Here is a 12,459-nt window from a genome sequence, read left to right on the forward strand (position 1 = left end):
CAACAGGTAGAACACCACTTATCTCTCAGAGGGGGTTATTGTCAAGGACACTTAAAAAATGATGACTACCCACAGAACCAAATTACAGAGGAAGAGGATGCTGTATTTATGTATCTAAACTGCAAGTGAGCATTTATACTTTCTCACTCATGCTACAACTTTATTTTTACATCTGTCTTGTGTGTGTGTATATATATATATATATAACTATTTGAAATATTAAAGATATATCATAAAAATGTGAATGCTTGTTCAGAATTCAATTCTAGATGCGTAATTTGTACTTTGAGGAGTCTGAGTACAAAATTTCAATAAAAGTTTTAATTTTTATCTCTTCACAGTTTGATTGATGCAAGCTGTTGTCCTCAGAGCTTGTTAAAGGTAAAAAAAATAAAAATAAACACTGGCAAACATACGGCAAGCAAACACAATCTGCCAGACAACCTTATTATTTATTTGTTTGTTTATTTTGAGGAATAACTTTATTCAAAAAAAGAGACAAAACAAAAAAGTGCATCCAGAACTGTACAACCGTAGTAAATATAAATGATCCATAACAGCAACCTATTTAACATGCAGTAAAAAAGAAAGGAAAAGAAAATGGTAAAAGGCAATATGCAACTTGTCCGTGTAACAAATGACAATATGTTTACAATACTGGAGGGAAATATGATGAAAATTAGATCCTGTACATCAGCCAAATGTACAAATAAACCAAAGCACACAACCGAGGAAAAGGCGCTCCTTACATTCAATGTTTTCTCTCTGACACTGTCGTGGCTCCGCACTTTCCCGTGTACAGGAACAGAACAAACACAGATTTGCAGCACAAGGAAAGAGGACGTATCATAGTTCATCTGACTCAATACATAACAGTTATTTTACACAACCGAGACCATAAATAACATAAAGCAAAGAACAGAGCGTCCTTTTGTTTCAGAGAGTCACTTTTGCACATGGCAGACAGATCCTGCAGGAAATTTTAAGAATTTGCAGAATTTGGATCACTTACATTATAGGCATCAAGCTCAAATAAGGCGACAAAGCAATAAACAAATTTTAAAATAGAAATCTCCATCAGTCAGTGCTGCAATTGCTTCACTTCCAATCCAACTTCTCAGTCAAAGCTGTGTTCCTTCCAGTGCCTGCTCCTGTTAACCTCCCTTTTCCCCTGAAACTTGATCAACACAGAGAACAAAAATTGATAAATGCCAGTCTTTCAAACCTATGCAACAGAGGAGTCAGATATTTCTGATCTAAATGTTCCTGACATTATCTGCCACCACTGCGACAGCCGCGAGAGGACAAACGGTTCATCAGGCCAGCATTAACGATCCATCACGATCACGGCGGCCAAAATGGATTTTGTTTTGTCGGGCGGCTAAGGACAGCGAGGAGGAAATGTCAGCTAAAGGCCAAATTAAATCACAGCTCTGTTTCTATAGATAAAGAAAATCAGGAGATTTTAAAATGTAGTTTGATGGGGAGTGAAGATGATATGCAGCCATGTCCCTGCAGTTATATTTTTATTAGAGCAGTGAGGATTTAGAGATGTGTTTCTTCTCTTTTCCGTTGAAAGTGAAAAAGAGACAAGTTTATATCTTTTGATTTTTAGTTGCGGTTCGTTTCAGTTACGAAAGGTTCGACAGGATATTATTCACTGTTCTTTATAGGAAAGAAGGGTGTGTTATTTCAGGGATGATTGAAAAACTAACCTTGACTCAGTTGTCAATGTCTGATATGTGGTTCTCTATCTGCAAAAGAAAGAAAAATGATGGATAATGACATCAATGAGCAAAGGTGAATTCCTTCGTCTGCCAGCATCTGGAAAAAAGAAGCATTTCTTCAGTGGCGAAAAAGATTTTTGGTTTGTCATTAGAATAACAGAATGGCTCTGATCCACATGACTCATGCAGAATAAAATACTCAAACAGAACTAGTTAAGAAAAAACACTTGAAAATTGTTCATTCTCCTGTCTTGAGGGTATTTCACACTCCTTCGGTTGAAGAACAATCCGTTGTGGTGCTTCTGAAACACAGACTAGATTCAGCCTCTGAATGGAATGTTGTTTTACCAAGAAAATGCTTCTGTACTCCCCCAGAGCCCCATTTGTGTTTTTCAGCTATAGTTAATGGATGTACAGGGTTTTTTGCCATGTTTCTTCGCCATTAACCTGTCTGCTACTCCCAGTTATTCAGGTCAACCACCTCAGTTTATTCAACCTCTGATTTCCTCTCCTGCCTGCTACTGATCTGTTTCCCTTCTGCCTGGTCTCCATCATCGAAGGCCCCGGTAATATAAACACCTTTATATTCATTTTACTTTTCCCGAAGAGTCAAACTGTCTTTGTCTGTTGGAACACTGACATAATGTTGACATTATCTGTCAATGGCATTTTTCTTATTTTGACCTATTATATAAATTTAAACTGTTGAAAAATGGAAATTGTTTTTGTTGTAACCTCACCCTTTTTGGACCCTAGTGGTCTGCTGGATCACCATGGAGACACTCACACCAGTTGTAGGTTGAATTCTAGGAAATGTTAAAAAGACTAACTGCAGAACTGGCAAAATCTCTCGCTAATGAAACTATTAGAGAAACAACATTCAAGCACTTATTCAACATTTATTACAATCTGACTGTTCGAGTATTGGTTGTTATTACTGTAAACATCTGTTTTAACTGTCTATTACTCACTGGTCTCACGACAGGTTTCCAGGCAACTAACAGCTAACATAGCAAACACCAGAATGGCTATGGGTGCGTGGCACATGTATGTATTTCTGACTCACACACACACACACACACACACACACACACACACACCTTGAACTGCTTCCTGAGACTTTAAATGAGTACTTGGCTTGCTCACCATATCACTGGTGCCTTCATCATCAAAGTCATCTTCGCCGCCGTCCGTCATCTCTCCTGCCTCCACCTCGGCGGTCTCCTCCGCTTCCTCTCCACCAGAGTGGTCTGCTGGATCACCATGGAGACAATCACACACCTCCTCTTGTTTCCTCTGTATCTCTAACATAAGCAAAAGAAGCCTGGCATTCACTCTAAAAGAAATTAATTTGACAATATATTCATTATTTCATTCACCCTTAAAAAAAATACTTAAGAACTGCCCTTGGCCTCATCCCTGTGCATGTACTCAGACGGAGAGGTTTTCCAGTTACATCTCACAAATCTCACCAGTTTCTGAGCGATGTTGCCTCTCGATCTTCTCCAGCCTTCCCAGAAGAGAGTCAATTTTGCACTTGATATGTGACAGCTCCTTTTTGATTGTTAGGAGTTGATCTGTCTTCACTGGGAGCAAACATGGATAAAAGGAAAGCATTGATATAAAGACGCTGATGGAGCCACTGCATGTTAAGATTAGGTAAGGTAAGTTTAAAAGTTTTGGACATTTTTGACATGCCACATTCTCCAGATGATATTAATTATTACCTAAATATACCATAGCTTAGTTAAAAAAATGTATGAGGCTTTTTAATTGGGCTTGAATTAAATCCAGATGACTTAAAACTGAAACTATTTACAGTTGTCAGCAAAAATGAAGCTGTAAATAATGATGGCTATTTTTTTTTTGTAAATTCTTCAATGAATTTTAAATTTATTTTGCTGCTGCTTCTCCAGATAGGTGATCGATGATATTTCCTAGCTACAGTTTGATGTTTTTGCAGGGTAAATGGATTTCTTCTGCCTGCTGCTGTGAAGAAAATTGCTATTATCAAAGCAATTTTTATCTTTTGTCACAACAGGATACTCAAGAGCCTAATAAAAGTGCAGAGTTTACTATCCAACAGGGAAGTTGAGAGCTACAACAGGGGGGACAATTTACTGTAAAGAAAATATAAATATGATATAATATATAAGCCTTATGGTAATAATGTCACATTAACAGGAGTGCAAATACAAATATTAGATTACTATTAACTTTTTAAGTTGTATGGGTCGAGGAGGGGAGTCTTGAAAGATGACAAATCTATTCATCAAATTGCATTGAAATATTTCAATTTGTTATCTCATATTTTGATTTCAGATGGGATGAAACAATTACTGGTAGAACACCCAAGTAAATGCATGTAAGAGTGCACTTGTAGACACATAAACTTTTGTCTGAGACCCTGATGAGGCATTTTAATTTTCTTGCAGAACACTAACTGATTACTTGGTTGAGAGATTTATTAGCACAGAAATGAAGGCATTGCCTGCACAGTTATTCAGTTATTTCCCATGTTAGTATTGCCATATGTCTGGATTTTCAACTTCTATTGGATAGAAACAACACTTCTGAAAAATATGGGTTTTACCATTGAATTCAAAAGAATCCAATTCAAGATCAATGACATCAGTAGCCTCCACACAATTGATACTGCAAATCCCAGCATACATTTCAAAACAACAGGTGAATCATGTATGGGATAGAGATACTGCTATAATAATAATTTTTTTAAAAATTAAGAAATCTGATTTTAATCAAAACCAATTTTTTTAATTCTTCTCATACTTGGTTCGTGCTAAATTCTCTAAGAAAAGCAGCTAAATTCAGACTTGCATATAATGTTTATTAACACATTCGGGGATTTAATTCTGACCCCACTGTGATCGAGGCTGACCCCTTTTGCCTTTAGGAAAAAAAACATCGATAAAGTGAAGGATTACAAGAACCTACATTTAGGGGCTGTAATGGAAGAGCCAACATTCAGCAGACGGGAGGAGGAAGAGGAGGTGGAGGAAGAAGAGGAAGAACAGGCCCTGACTGGGAAGGAGGATTTGGCTCTACGCGTGGATGGAACGACTAGCCGCGAACGCTTGATGGGGATCACAGCCCGGGTGGAGGGCACGACTCGACCGTGGTACTCAAACAGTCTGGTGAAAGATCAAAACGTTGGAACAACCTTAACAGAGGCTACAGAGCTGGCTCTGCAGCCGCGGCGTGTTTTCACTCAAACAATGCAGAAGTGCCGTCAAAGCATGTGAACAAAAAGTGGAAGAATTCCTGAGGATATTGCAAGGAGAAGAAGTAAACAAACCAATTAAAATGTCAGAATGAAGATAAATTCTCTTTTTTCCACTGCAAATGACCAGCCTGGGGACTATCTGACATTCAGTACCCATCTATGCAGATAAAAGCATCATTAGAAGGCCCAATGGAGAGGAATAAAAATCTCCTCAATATGACGTTTATTAGGTCTGTGATAATGTGATTAGGTAGACTGATGGACGCCAGGATTCTTAGCACAATGCTTGTCTTTTTCATGCTGTGGTAGAACTGGGAAGTAGAGAAAGCTTGTATGGAGGCAAAATGTCAGGAGACATCAAAAAAATTACAAAAAGGCAGAAAACCTTTTAACTGCCAGGATACATACCTGCTGTAGAAATCATCTCTGTAGTAGTCGTAGTCATACTCATAGCCACTGAGAAGATAAGAGACATTTGATTATTCCTGTTTTACACACACACACACACACACACCCTTGTACATTTATCTGTCATAGAAATAATGCATTCCCAAAGCCCTTACCTTAACCCTAACATCTCAGCTCCACCTCTAACCCAGACCCTGTCCCTAACCTAAATCCAATTCCAACCTCAGCCTTAAAAACAATTCTTAGCCCTCAAACTCTCCTTTGAATTTGTGAGGACCATCCCAAATGGCCTTGATCCTAAAAATCTCCTCGTGTTGCTAATTAAAACAGTAGTTTCATATTCAATATGTAGCAAGTACCGGTACAAGAAAAACACACACACCCATGAAGTCAAATCTGCATGTGCACACAAACCTCTAAAAATGTCACCCAAGCCATTATTCTGTTGAATTTACAGTCTAAATTATTCAAACCTTTTTGGCTGACTGAATCTGCTTGGTCGGTCTGTCATGGTGATGTCAGACTATCGTATTGAATCTTATTAGGCAAAATGCAATAAAACTCTAAAATATAACACATATTACATATTGAAATATGAACAAAAGATAATCTTGCATAGTCTTGCATAAATTGTGCAAAATAATGTGAAAAATTAGCTCTTTTTTTTTTAATTTTCCAATATTTGTAATAAAAGATATGGGAGAAAGTCATACTTTATCATCCATACAGTGAATAATAATTATTAGTTTTGTACATCCCTCACCAGTTAAACTGACTTGGCTACACAGAATGATTCCCATCCTGCACATTTTAATTTGAACTTCAGTCAATAGCAGCAAGTTTAGACATCTATTAGATTACCGTAGCTGCTTTTGCTCATGACAACTGTGAATCACGCCCAATCGTGAGTGTGGATTTGTGAACACAACATCTAAAAACTGGCCCAGCCGACCGGACGTCACGACCGACCCCAGTGAAATGACGATCAGACTTATAACAGTGAGGCTCGTGTTGTGTCCGTGCTTCTCCGACATGCAGCCTCTCTGAACAGCTACTGAAATCCCAGGTCTACACTGAGACAGTCTTTTCCTTCTCAGCATTTGATCATCGATTTGAGGATCTTTTCCTTGTTTTTGCATCTCTTTATCTTTAGGGAGCAGCTGTGGCTCAGTGCAGAGCCCTGAAGGTCGGGGCTTTGAGAATTCTGCTGAACTCTAAATCACCACGGACGCCATGACTTTTGTTATCTGTCCCTGGGCGCTACCACTCATCGGCTGGGAGCACGGAGGTGAATGCAGCCTTGTAAAGATGACCAGCTGATCACGAAGCATCTTTGATATTTAAGTCTATTTATCATACTGCTTTTTCTTTCCTTTCCTGTAAAGTTTTACCATTTTTCCTGCAAGCCATCATTTGTATTACTTAATTACTTGGACAATGACAGTATTTTGTAATGTGACCAGTGATACATTGTCATTGTCATTGCATTCTATTCTATTGTATTCTATTTTATAATGCAACATGCGTCAACAGTCTTCAGGTTTTATCTTCTTATTTAGCTCACACATAACATATCATAACATCAAGGTAAGTAATTTAATACGATTTATTGTGAAATAAACCTGTGGCCTTTTATATCTGCTTTAACTGGCATGCTGTGGTGTTATCCCAATAAACATCTGGAAACTCAGAATATTAATAGCAGCCACTCTCTATTTTAAACTGGATTAGAAAGAGCTCTATGTCAGTGCATTTTCCATTAAATCTGCCTTCCTGTGGTGTTTACTGTCGTTCTCTGATGCCTGATGAGTCATGCATGTCATGATTTGCACTGCGTGATATGATTACACATATTCCCGTATTTAACAATGGAAGCAGGGAGCCAGACAGCTGTGTGGTGATGCTCCTGCCTGTGCTCCGTGTAAGCATGAGTAATTTGCCTTTTCAATCCGGGGCAAGACAGGAAATGACAGAGGAAGATCGTCTACAGTGCAAACAGCTGCTTACCTTAATCTTCTCAACTTCGGGTGACGACGAGGGACGCTCAGATAAATGTAGAGTAAATAAATGTGCTGAAAGGCTGTAAGGTCGCAGCATGTTGATAAGTGTTCAAATGTAGTGTGTTTGTGGTGCGTTCAGTGACATTTCCTCTCCCTTTGATTGGTTGAATCAGCTTTTGTCTGAGTAGAGCTCCATGCTCCACTGATTTAAATAATGAGTTGAGGAGTTTGTTGAATACGTTAATATTTTTGTCATAATGAGTTTGTTTCCTTTTGATTTGGGGCATTTCTTGCCTGTGCCTTCCCCTTTCTGACTCCATGTGTTCTATTCCTTGCTTTATATGTCCCCTTCCTCATGGATAAATACTGCGTCCTCCTTGTCTGATCCTTCTATTAAACCTATTTTTGTGTTTCTGTTGCTCATGCCTGACAAAGCTAATGAATTTAAAACTGCAACACTTTTTCCTTTGTTGGTTCTGCTAGTCAGACGCTACTCATCTGCTTCATTGCCTAAGCTGCGAATATTTGACAAAGGTTTTCCAGTCAGAGCTCCAGATGCCACGTCTTCTGTGTGTTTAGCATTCGGCAAAAAGGACAACAACACCAAACAGATGCACATATATAACTGAACTATACCCAGGCCTGAACACAAATATCAATGAACAGCGAGATTGCAGGCAACAGACCTGTAGAGGGACGACAGAGGCCTCTTGGAACCCATCTTAGGCCTGTATGGTTTTGGTTCTCCTGCCATGTTGATGTCTAGAAACAAAATAAAATGCTTTAACAAGGAATTGTATTTTATTAAAGCTGATAACATAAAATACACATCCTGTGCTTTCTGTAAGTCAGATATAAAGGATGGGGGTATTGCAAAAACTTTGATATAGATATTGATATAAATCCCTTTCTATTTGATATAGAATATAGAAAGAAACACATACAAGACACTTAATATTAAACAACTGAGGTTAAGAATCCCAGCAAAACTGCTTAAAACTGTGGATTTTGTAAATAAGAACCAGCCCAACTGCTTCCAATCTTCGGGTTTTCAGCATTTGACTGAGCATTCTGATGATTCTGCTTACAGTGAAAGCAGGATCCCTTTTGAAAAACCACCATGACTCAGATCGCTCTGGATCAACATGGTACTTCCTTTTCTGCAGCGTTTGTAGTTTCCCTCAGGCTGCTCATTATAGTCACAAAGACTAAAGACTAAATTAGTTACTCTAAGAATTGCCTTGAGGTGTGAGGGTGCTTATAGATTTGTCTCCGTATGGCGGCTCAGAAACATTCCAGCCTCTTATGGATCAAGGAAAAGCCCAAATGGAGACTTTAATTGACTGGTGAGGGTGATAAAAGGTACTCGGACTACTGGGATCAGGATCAGTTTTCTCCTTCTGTGGAATTATCAAACAAGAACTTTACAGGCTGTTGCGGAACTGCTGCGACTCGCTAATATGCCTAAAGATCAACTGCTGCAAATAGTTAATAATTGTCGTTATAATTCCATTAGGCTCACTGCTGGGATTCAAGGATCCATACAGGAGTAAAGGGCAGAAATCCGTACAAGGAAACAGGCAGTCGATACAAGAGAAATTAATAGAACAAGAAATGAGCAGGAAATATTTGATGGACTGACTCATGGAAGAGGCTTTCTTATTCGCCAATATTTAAGAGGTTCACTAACTTAGCAGATGCATTCAGACATAGTTTTTAGCTCAGAAAACAGATAATTTAGAGGTTCGTAGAATGATATTAGATGATAAACTTTTTTAAATTCTTGAAGCATTTCAGTTGATTTACAGAAGATTTAAAAAAGAAAATGATTTAAAAAGTTACTGAGACACTTAAAGGGTCTTTCTGTAAGACTTCAGCCCTCATCAACTTGTCCGTGCACGTCACATCAACACGACTGACAGTCTGTGGCAGCACCTGCCAGAAGATCGCCCTGTATAACACCAGGCCTTCAGTCTATTCACTCAGCCTCGCTTTAGCCATGAGAGCAGTCCAAGGTCACACTGGCAGAATGCAAACAAACATCCAGCTCCGCACGCACACACACTCACACACGCATGCACCCCCGTATGAACGCACATACACAGCTGCACCTTAGTCTGAATCATCCTGCACATTAAACACGTTGCTACCTTTGAAGTCCCCCCTGCACCGTTCTTCGTTTTTTTGCTCGCTCTCCCTAATGGACTAATGGACTGAGGATGTATTGGTGGCACTCAGGTGTGCAGGGACAGCCGTGTCATTATCGATGGTCTCCGGGAAGATGTGTGGAATGCGTCACATTGGAAATTGCGCTCACTCCTCCGCTCCCCTGCAGGGTTTATCAAAGAGGCAGTGAGGCACTCTAAAACACCACCACCTCTTTGCAACCAGACCCCAATGCCCAGCCACTGATTAATTGCCCTCATTGTAATAATATACAAAATATTGAGGATGTGTGCTTCTGTGTGGGACTTGATTGCAATTACATTTAAAACACAGAGGCTGGTTAAAAAAAAACAAAAAAAAAACACTGTTGCTAAGCAATAGCTAGTATGGACCTTATTCTGTTTATTGTATCAACTATGGCACTGAGAGGGGGCATAAAATGTTACTTTATAGAAGAGACTAATTCACAGAGTACCAACAAAGGCTGACACATACAACCAGAAACCCTGTGCCTGATTTATGGGAGGTTGTTCTTTCTAACCAGAACTGGAGAAATGATGCTGTAAAGATTTCCTTTACTGGTGCACACAAACATGACCAGGTTTTATGAATGAGAGTATGCAATGGAAATATATCATAACGTGATGCGCTGTGATGACATGGAAGCAATATAATGAAATGTATTCATGTCCATATGGATGCTTAGAAATTATTTTTATGATACAAAATGGCCCTGCTTGTTACATTCTGTATCATTTGCAGCTGTGGAGCAGTTATGAGGGATCTCGCAGTGGGACTGGATGCGATTGACCTTTGCCTGCTGAATGTAGCTGGTGTTCCATCTTCAGAAAGATATGAGGGCATAAGGAGGTGAAACAATCACAGTCAGCACAGCAGACAACACCATAATGGTCTTATTTCATAAAAACTAATTAAGTTCCTGCTGCAAAGAATGGCTCTATTATGACAAAGTGACTATATGTTCATCAGAAATTGCACTAGTACGACCTCAAAGTGTTTCCGTGCTTCGAGAACCGGAAAATATCGATTCCTTTAATGTTGACATGTTTGCTGTTTTTTATTTGTGTTGCAATCTGGACGCCCTGCGTCTTCACATTCAATACGAATAAGGTTCACAACTGTAGACAGTTGAAAACTTTTACTTCTAGAACAAGTTACTTCCATTTCAGACATCTCGGCTGTCAAGGTTCTCTACTTTTATTTGTTTTCAGGTTCTCCTTACAGCTCCAGATGGCACAAACAGGGAAATCTGTGCAAGCCTCTCCACAATCAATCATTTATTACCTCCACCAATAAGGGAATGTGACAGCCGGCGTTTGTTTGGTTGTTTGCAATATAACTCAAAAACTTAGGAACAGATTTTAATCATATTTTCAGGAAACGTTGATAATGGGCAGAGGAAGACCTGATTAAATTTTGGTGATGTTCCGGATTCCTGAGGTACGCTGACCCTTGATCATGCACAGAACAAAACCAAGAGGCTTTGATCATGAAGCAAAACAGCCTACTTTTATTTAACCTTGTATTTCTACTGCCTTAATATATATGGTTTATATGTCATGTGTGGGGGGGAATGAGCTGCTTCGCAGGGGTCTGAGCCCTCTGAGTGTTTCTTTCTATAGTTGGATTAATGTCGTAGGTGGAACAAAAACAGGACTTTTAGAGGGCTACAGCGCGTATCTCACATACGCAGACGTAAGCGAGATGTAATGTTTTCACCAGGAAGGGTCAACATCGAGCTATCTGAGGATGAAAGAGGGTCATAATTGTCAGTTCTGCTTCCTGGGTTTTGAATGATTAATACAAATGCACAGCTTCAAACATGTAGGCCAACATTTTCAGCAGTTTGTATTCAGCCACATTTTTTTATTCATGCCTGGTCTAGTTTCACAGACAGTCTGAGGTGGAAAGAATGTTTTTACACTCATCTGTGTACAGGATGAAAGCCGTGGTTGGTGGCATTTTAGCTGAATGTCTCCCTTGGCACAGAAGTGCACGCATTCAACACTTTATGGGAGGCCGTGAAGGGCGGAAACACTAAAATGTGCACACGCATGTACACACTGGAAACATACACTTTATTGAAAATGTACACCAGCACACTGACAATCTGCACACATTGAAATCCTTGCAGACAATGTGAGTGCCTGTAAAACTATTTCAGTTCCCCTGGATGTGTTCAGGTAGGAGTAAAGGTGAGGAGCATAAATTACATTTGAAATGCAATAGCTCACCCTGTTGGTTAGGGCAGTGGGTTTCAAACTGAGGGGCGCGCTCCCTGTGGGGGCCACAGCCATATGATATAGGGGCATTGAGCTAATGTGAACAGTTTCCACCAGCAGACAGTGATAATTTTACTTCCGACCACCTTAAAAACACCATCAAGGAGGGAAGGAGTATATCTAAACAATACACAAACAATTCTATTTACTACCAAATACTACAAATACTACTACAAGTTTACTACCAAAGTTTACCTACTACAAGTTTACTACCAAATACTACCAATTAAACACAAAACATCTGCACAAGGCAACCTTGAAGCGGCTGCCGAAGACCACGAAAATTCAAGACTAGATGTTAAACAATGTAGCAGAAAAAATGGTTTTATTTTAGGGACTTGGCAAATAGACTTTCAAGAAAATATGTTGAAAGCAGCGAATATAATGCAGTCATAATTTAAAGGACATAGTTGTGCTTTGAATTATCGCAATTAAAAATTGTAATTTTCAACTGTAAAAGTGAAGTTTTCCCCTGGTTTTCAGCATGTTTAGAATAATTTTATCTCCAAAAGTGGGGCACTGGAAAAAAACTAGTTTGGGAACAAAGTTTGGGAACCACTGGGTTAGGGGATTTTGGACTGAATATTAATCCTAGCACTGAGCATGTGAGG

At 39.2% G+C, this 12,459-nt stretch overlaps 1 protein-coding gene across 5 annotated transcripts in view; it reads right to left on the bottom strand.

Moving 5' to 3' along the window:
- Positions 1–433: 433 nt before the first annotated feature.
- The window catches only part of LOC130538848 (RNA-binding Raly-like protein), a 33,126-nt gene continuing 21,100 nt past the window's right edge, over positions 434–12,459 (bottom strand). For 2 of the 5 annotated variants that reach the window (XM_057056789.1, XM_057056788.1), the window contains exons 3-9: positions 8,066–8,141; positions 5,380–5,427; positions 4,683–4,879; positions 3,200–3,313; positions 2,874–3,031; positions 1,716–1,754; positions 434–1,177 (exon numbers count right to left, since the gene is read on the bottom strand). In XM_057056789.1, the coding sequence (XP_056912769.1) occupies positions 1,722–1,754; positions 2,874–3,031; positions 3,200–3,313; positions 4,683–4,879; positions 5,380–5,427; positions 8,066–8,141 (626 nt within the window). In that variant the 3' untranslated portion in view covers positions 434–1,177; positions 1,716–1,721. Of the gene's footprint in view, positions 1,178–1,711; positions 1,755–2,873; positions 3,032–3,199; positions 3,314–4,682; positions 4,880–5,379; positions 5,428–8,065; positions 8,142–12,459 lie in introns of all 5 variants that reach the window. The other 3 variants (XM_057056792.1, XM_057056791.1, XM_057056790.1) reach the window with 3 other exon arrangements.

The sequence above is a fragment of the Takifugu flavidus genome, chromosome 15 (genome assembly GCF_003711565.1).
Source record: "Takifugu flavidus isolate HTHZ2018 chromosome 15, ASM371156v2, whole genome shotgun sequence".
Lineage (NCBI taxonomy): Eukaryota > Metazoa > Chordata > Actinopteri > Tetraodontiformes > Tetraodontidae > Takifugu > Takifugu flavidus.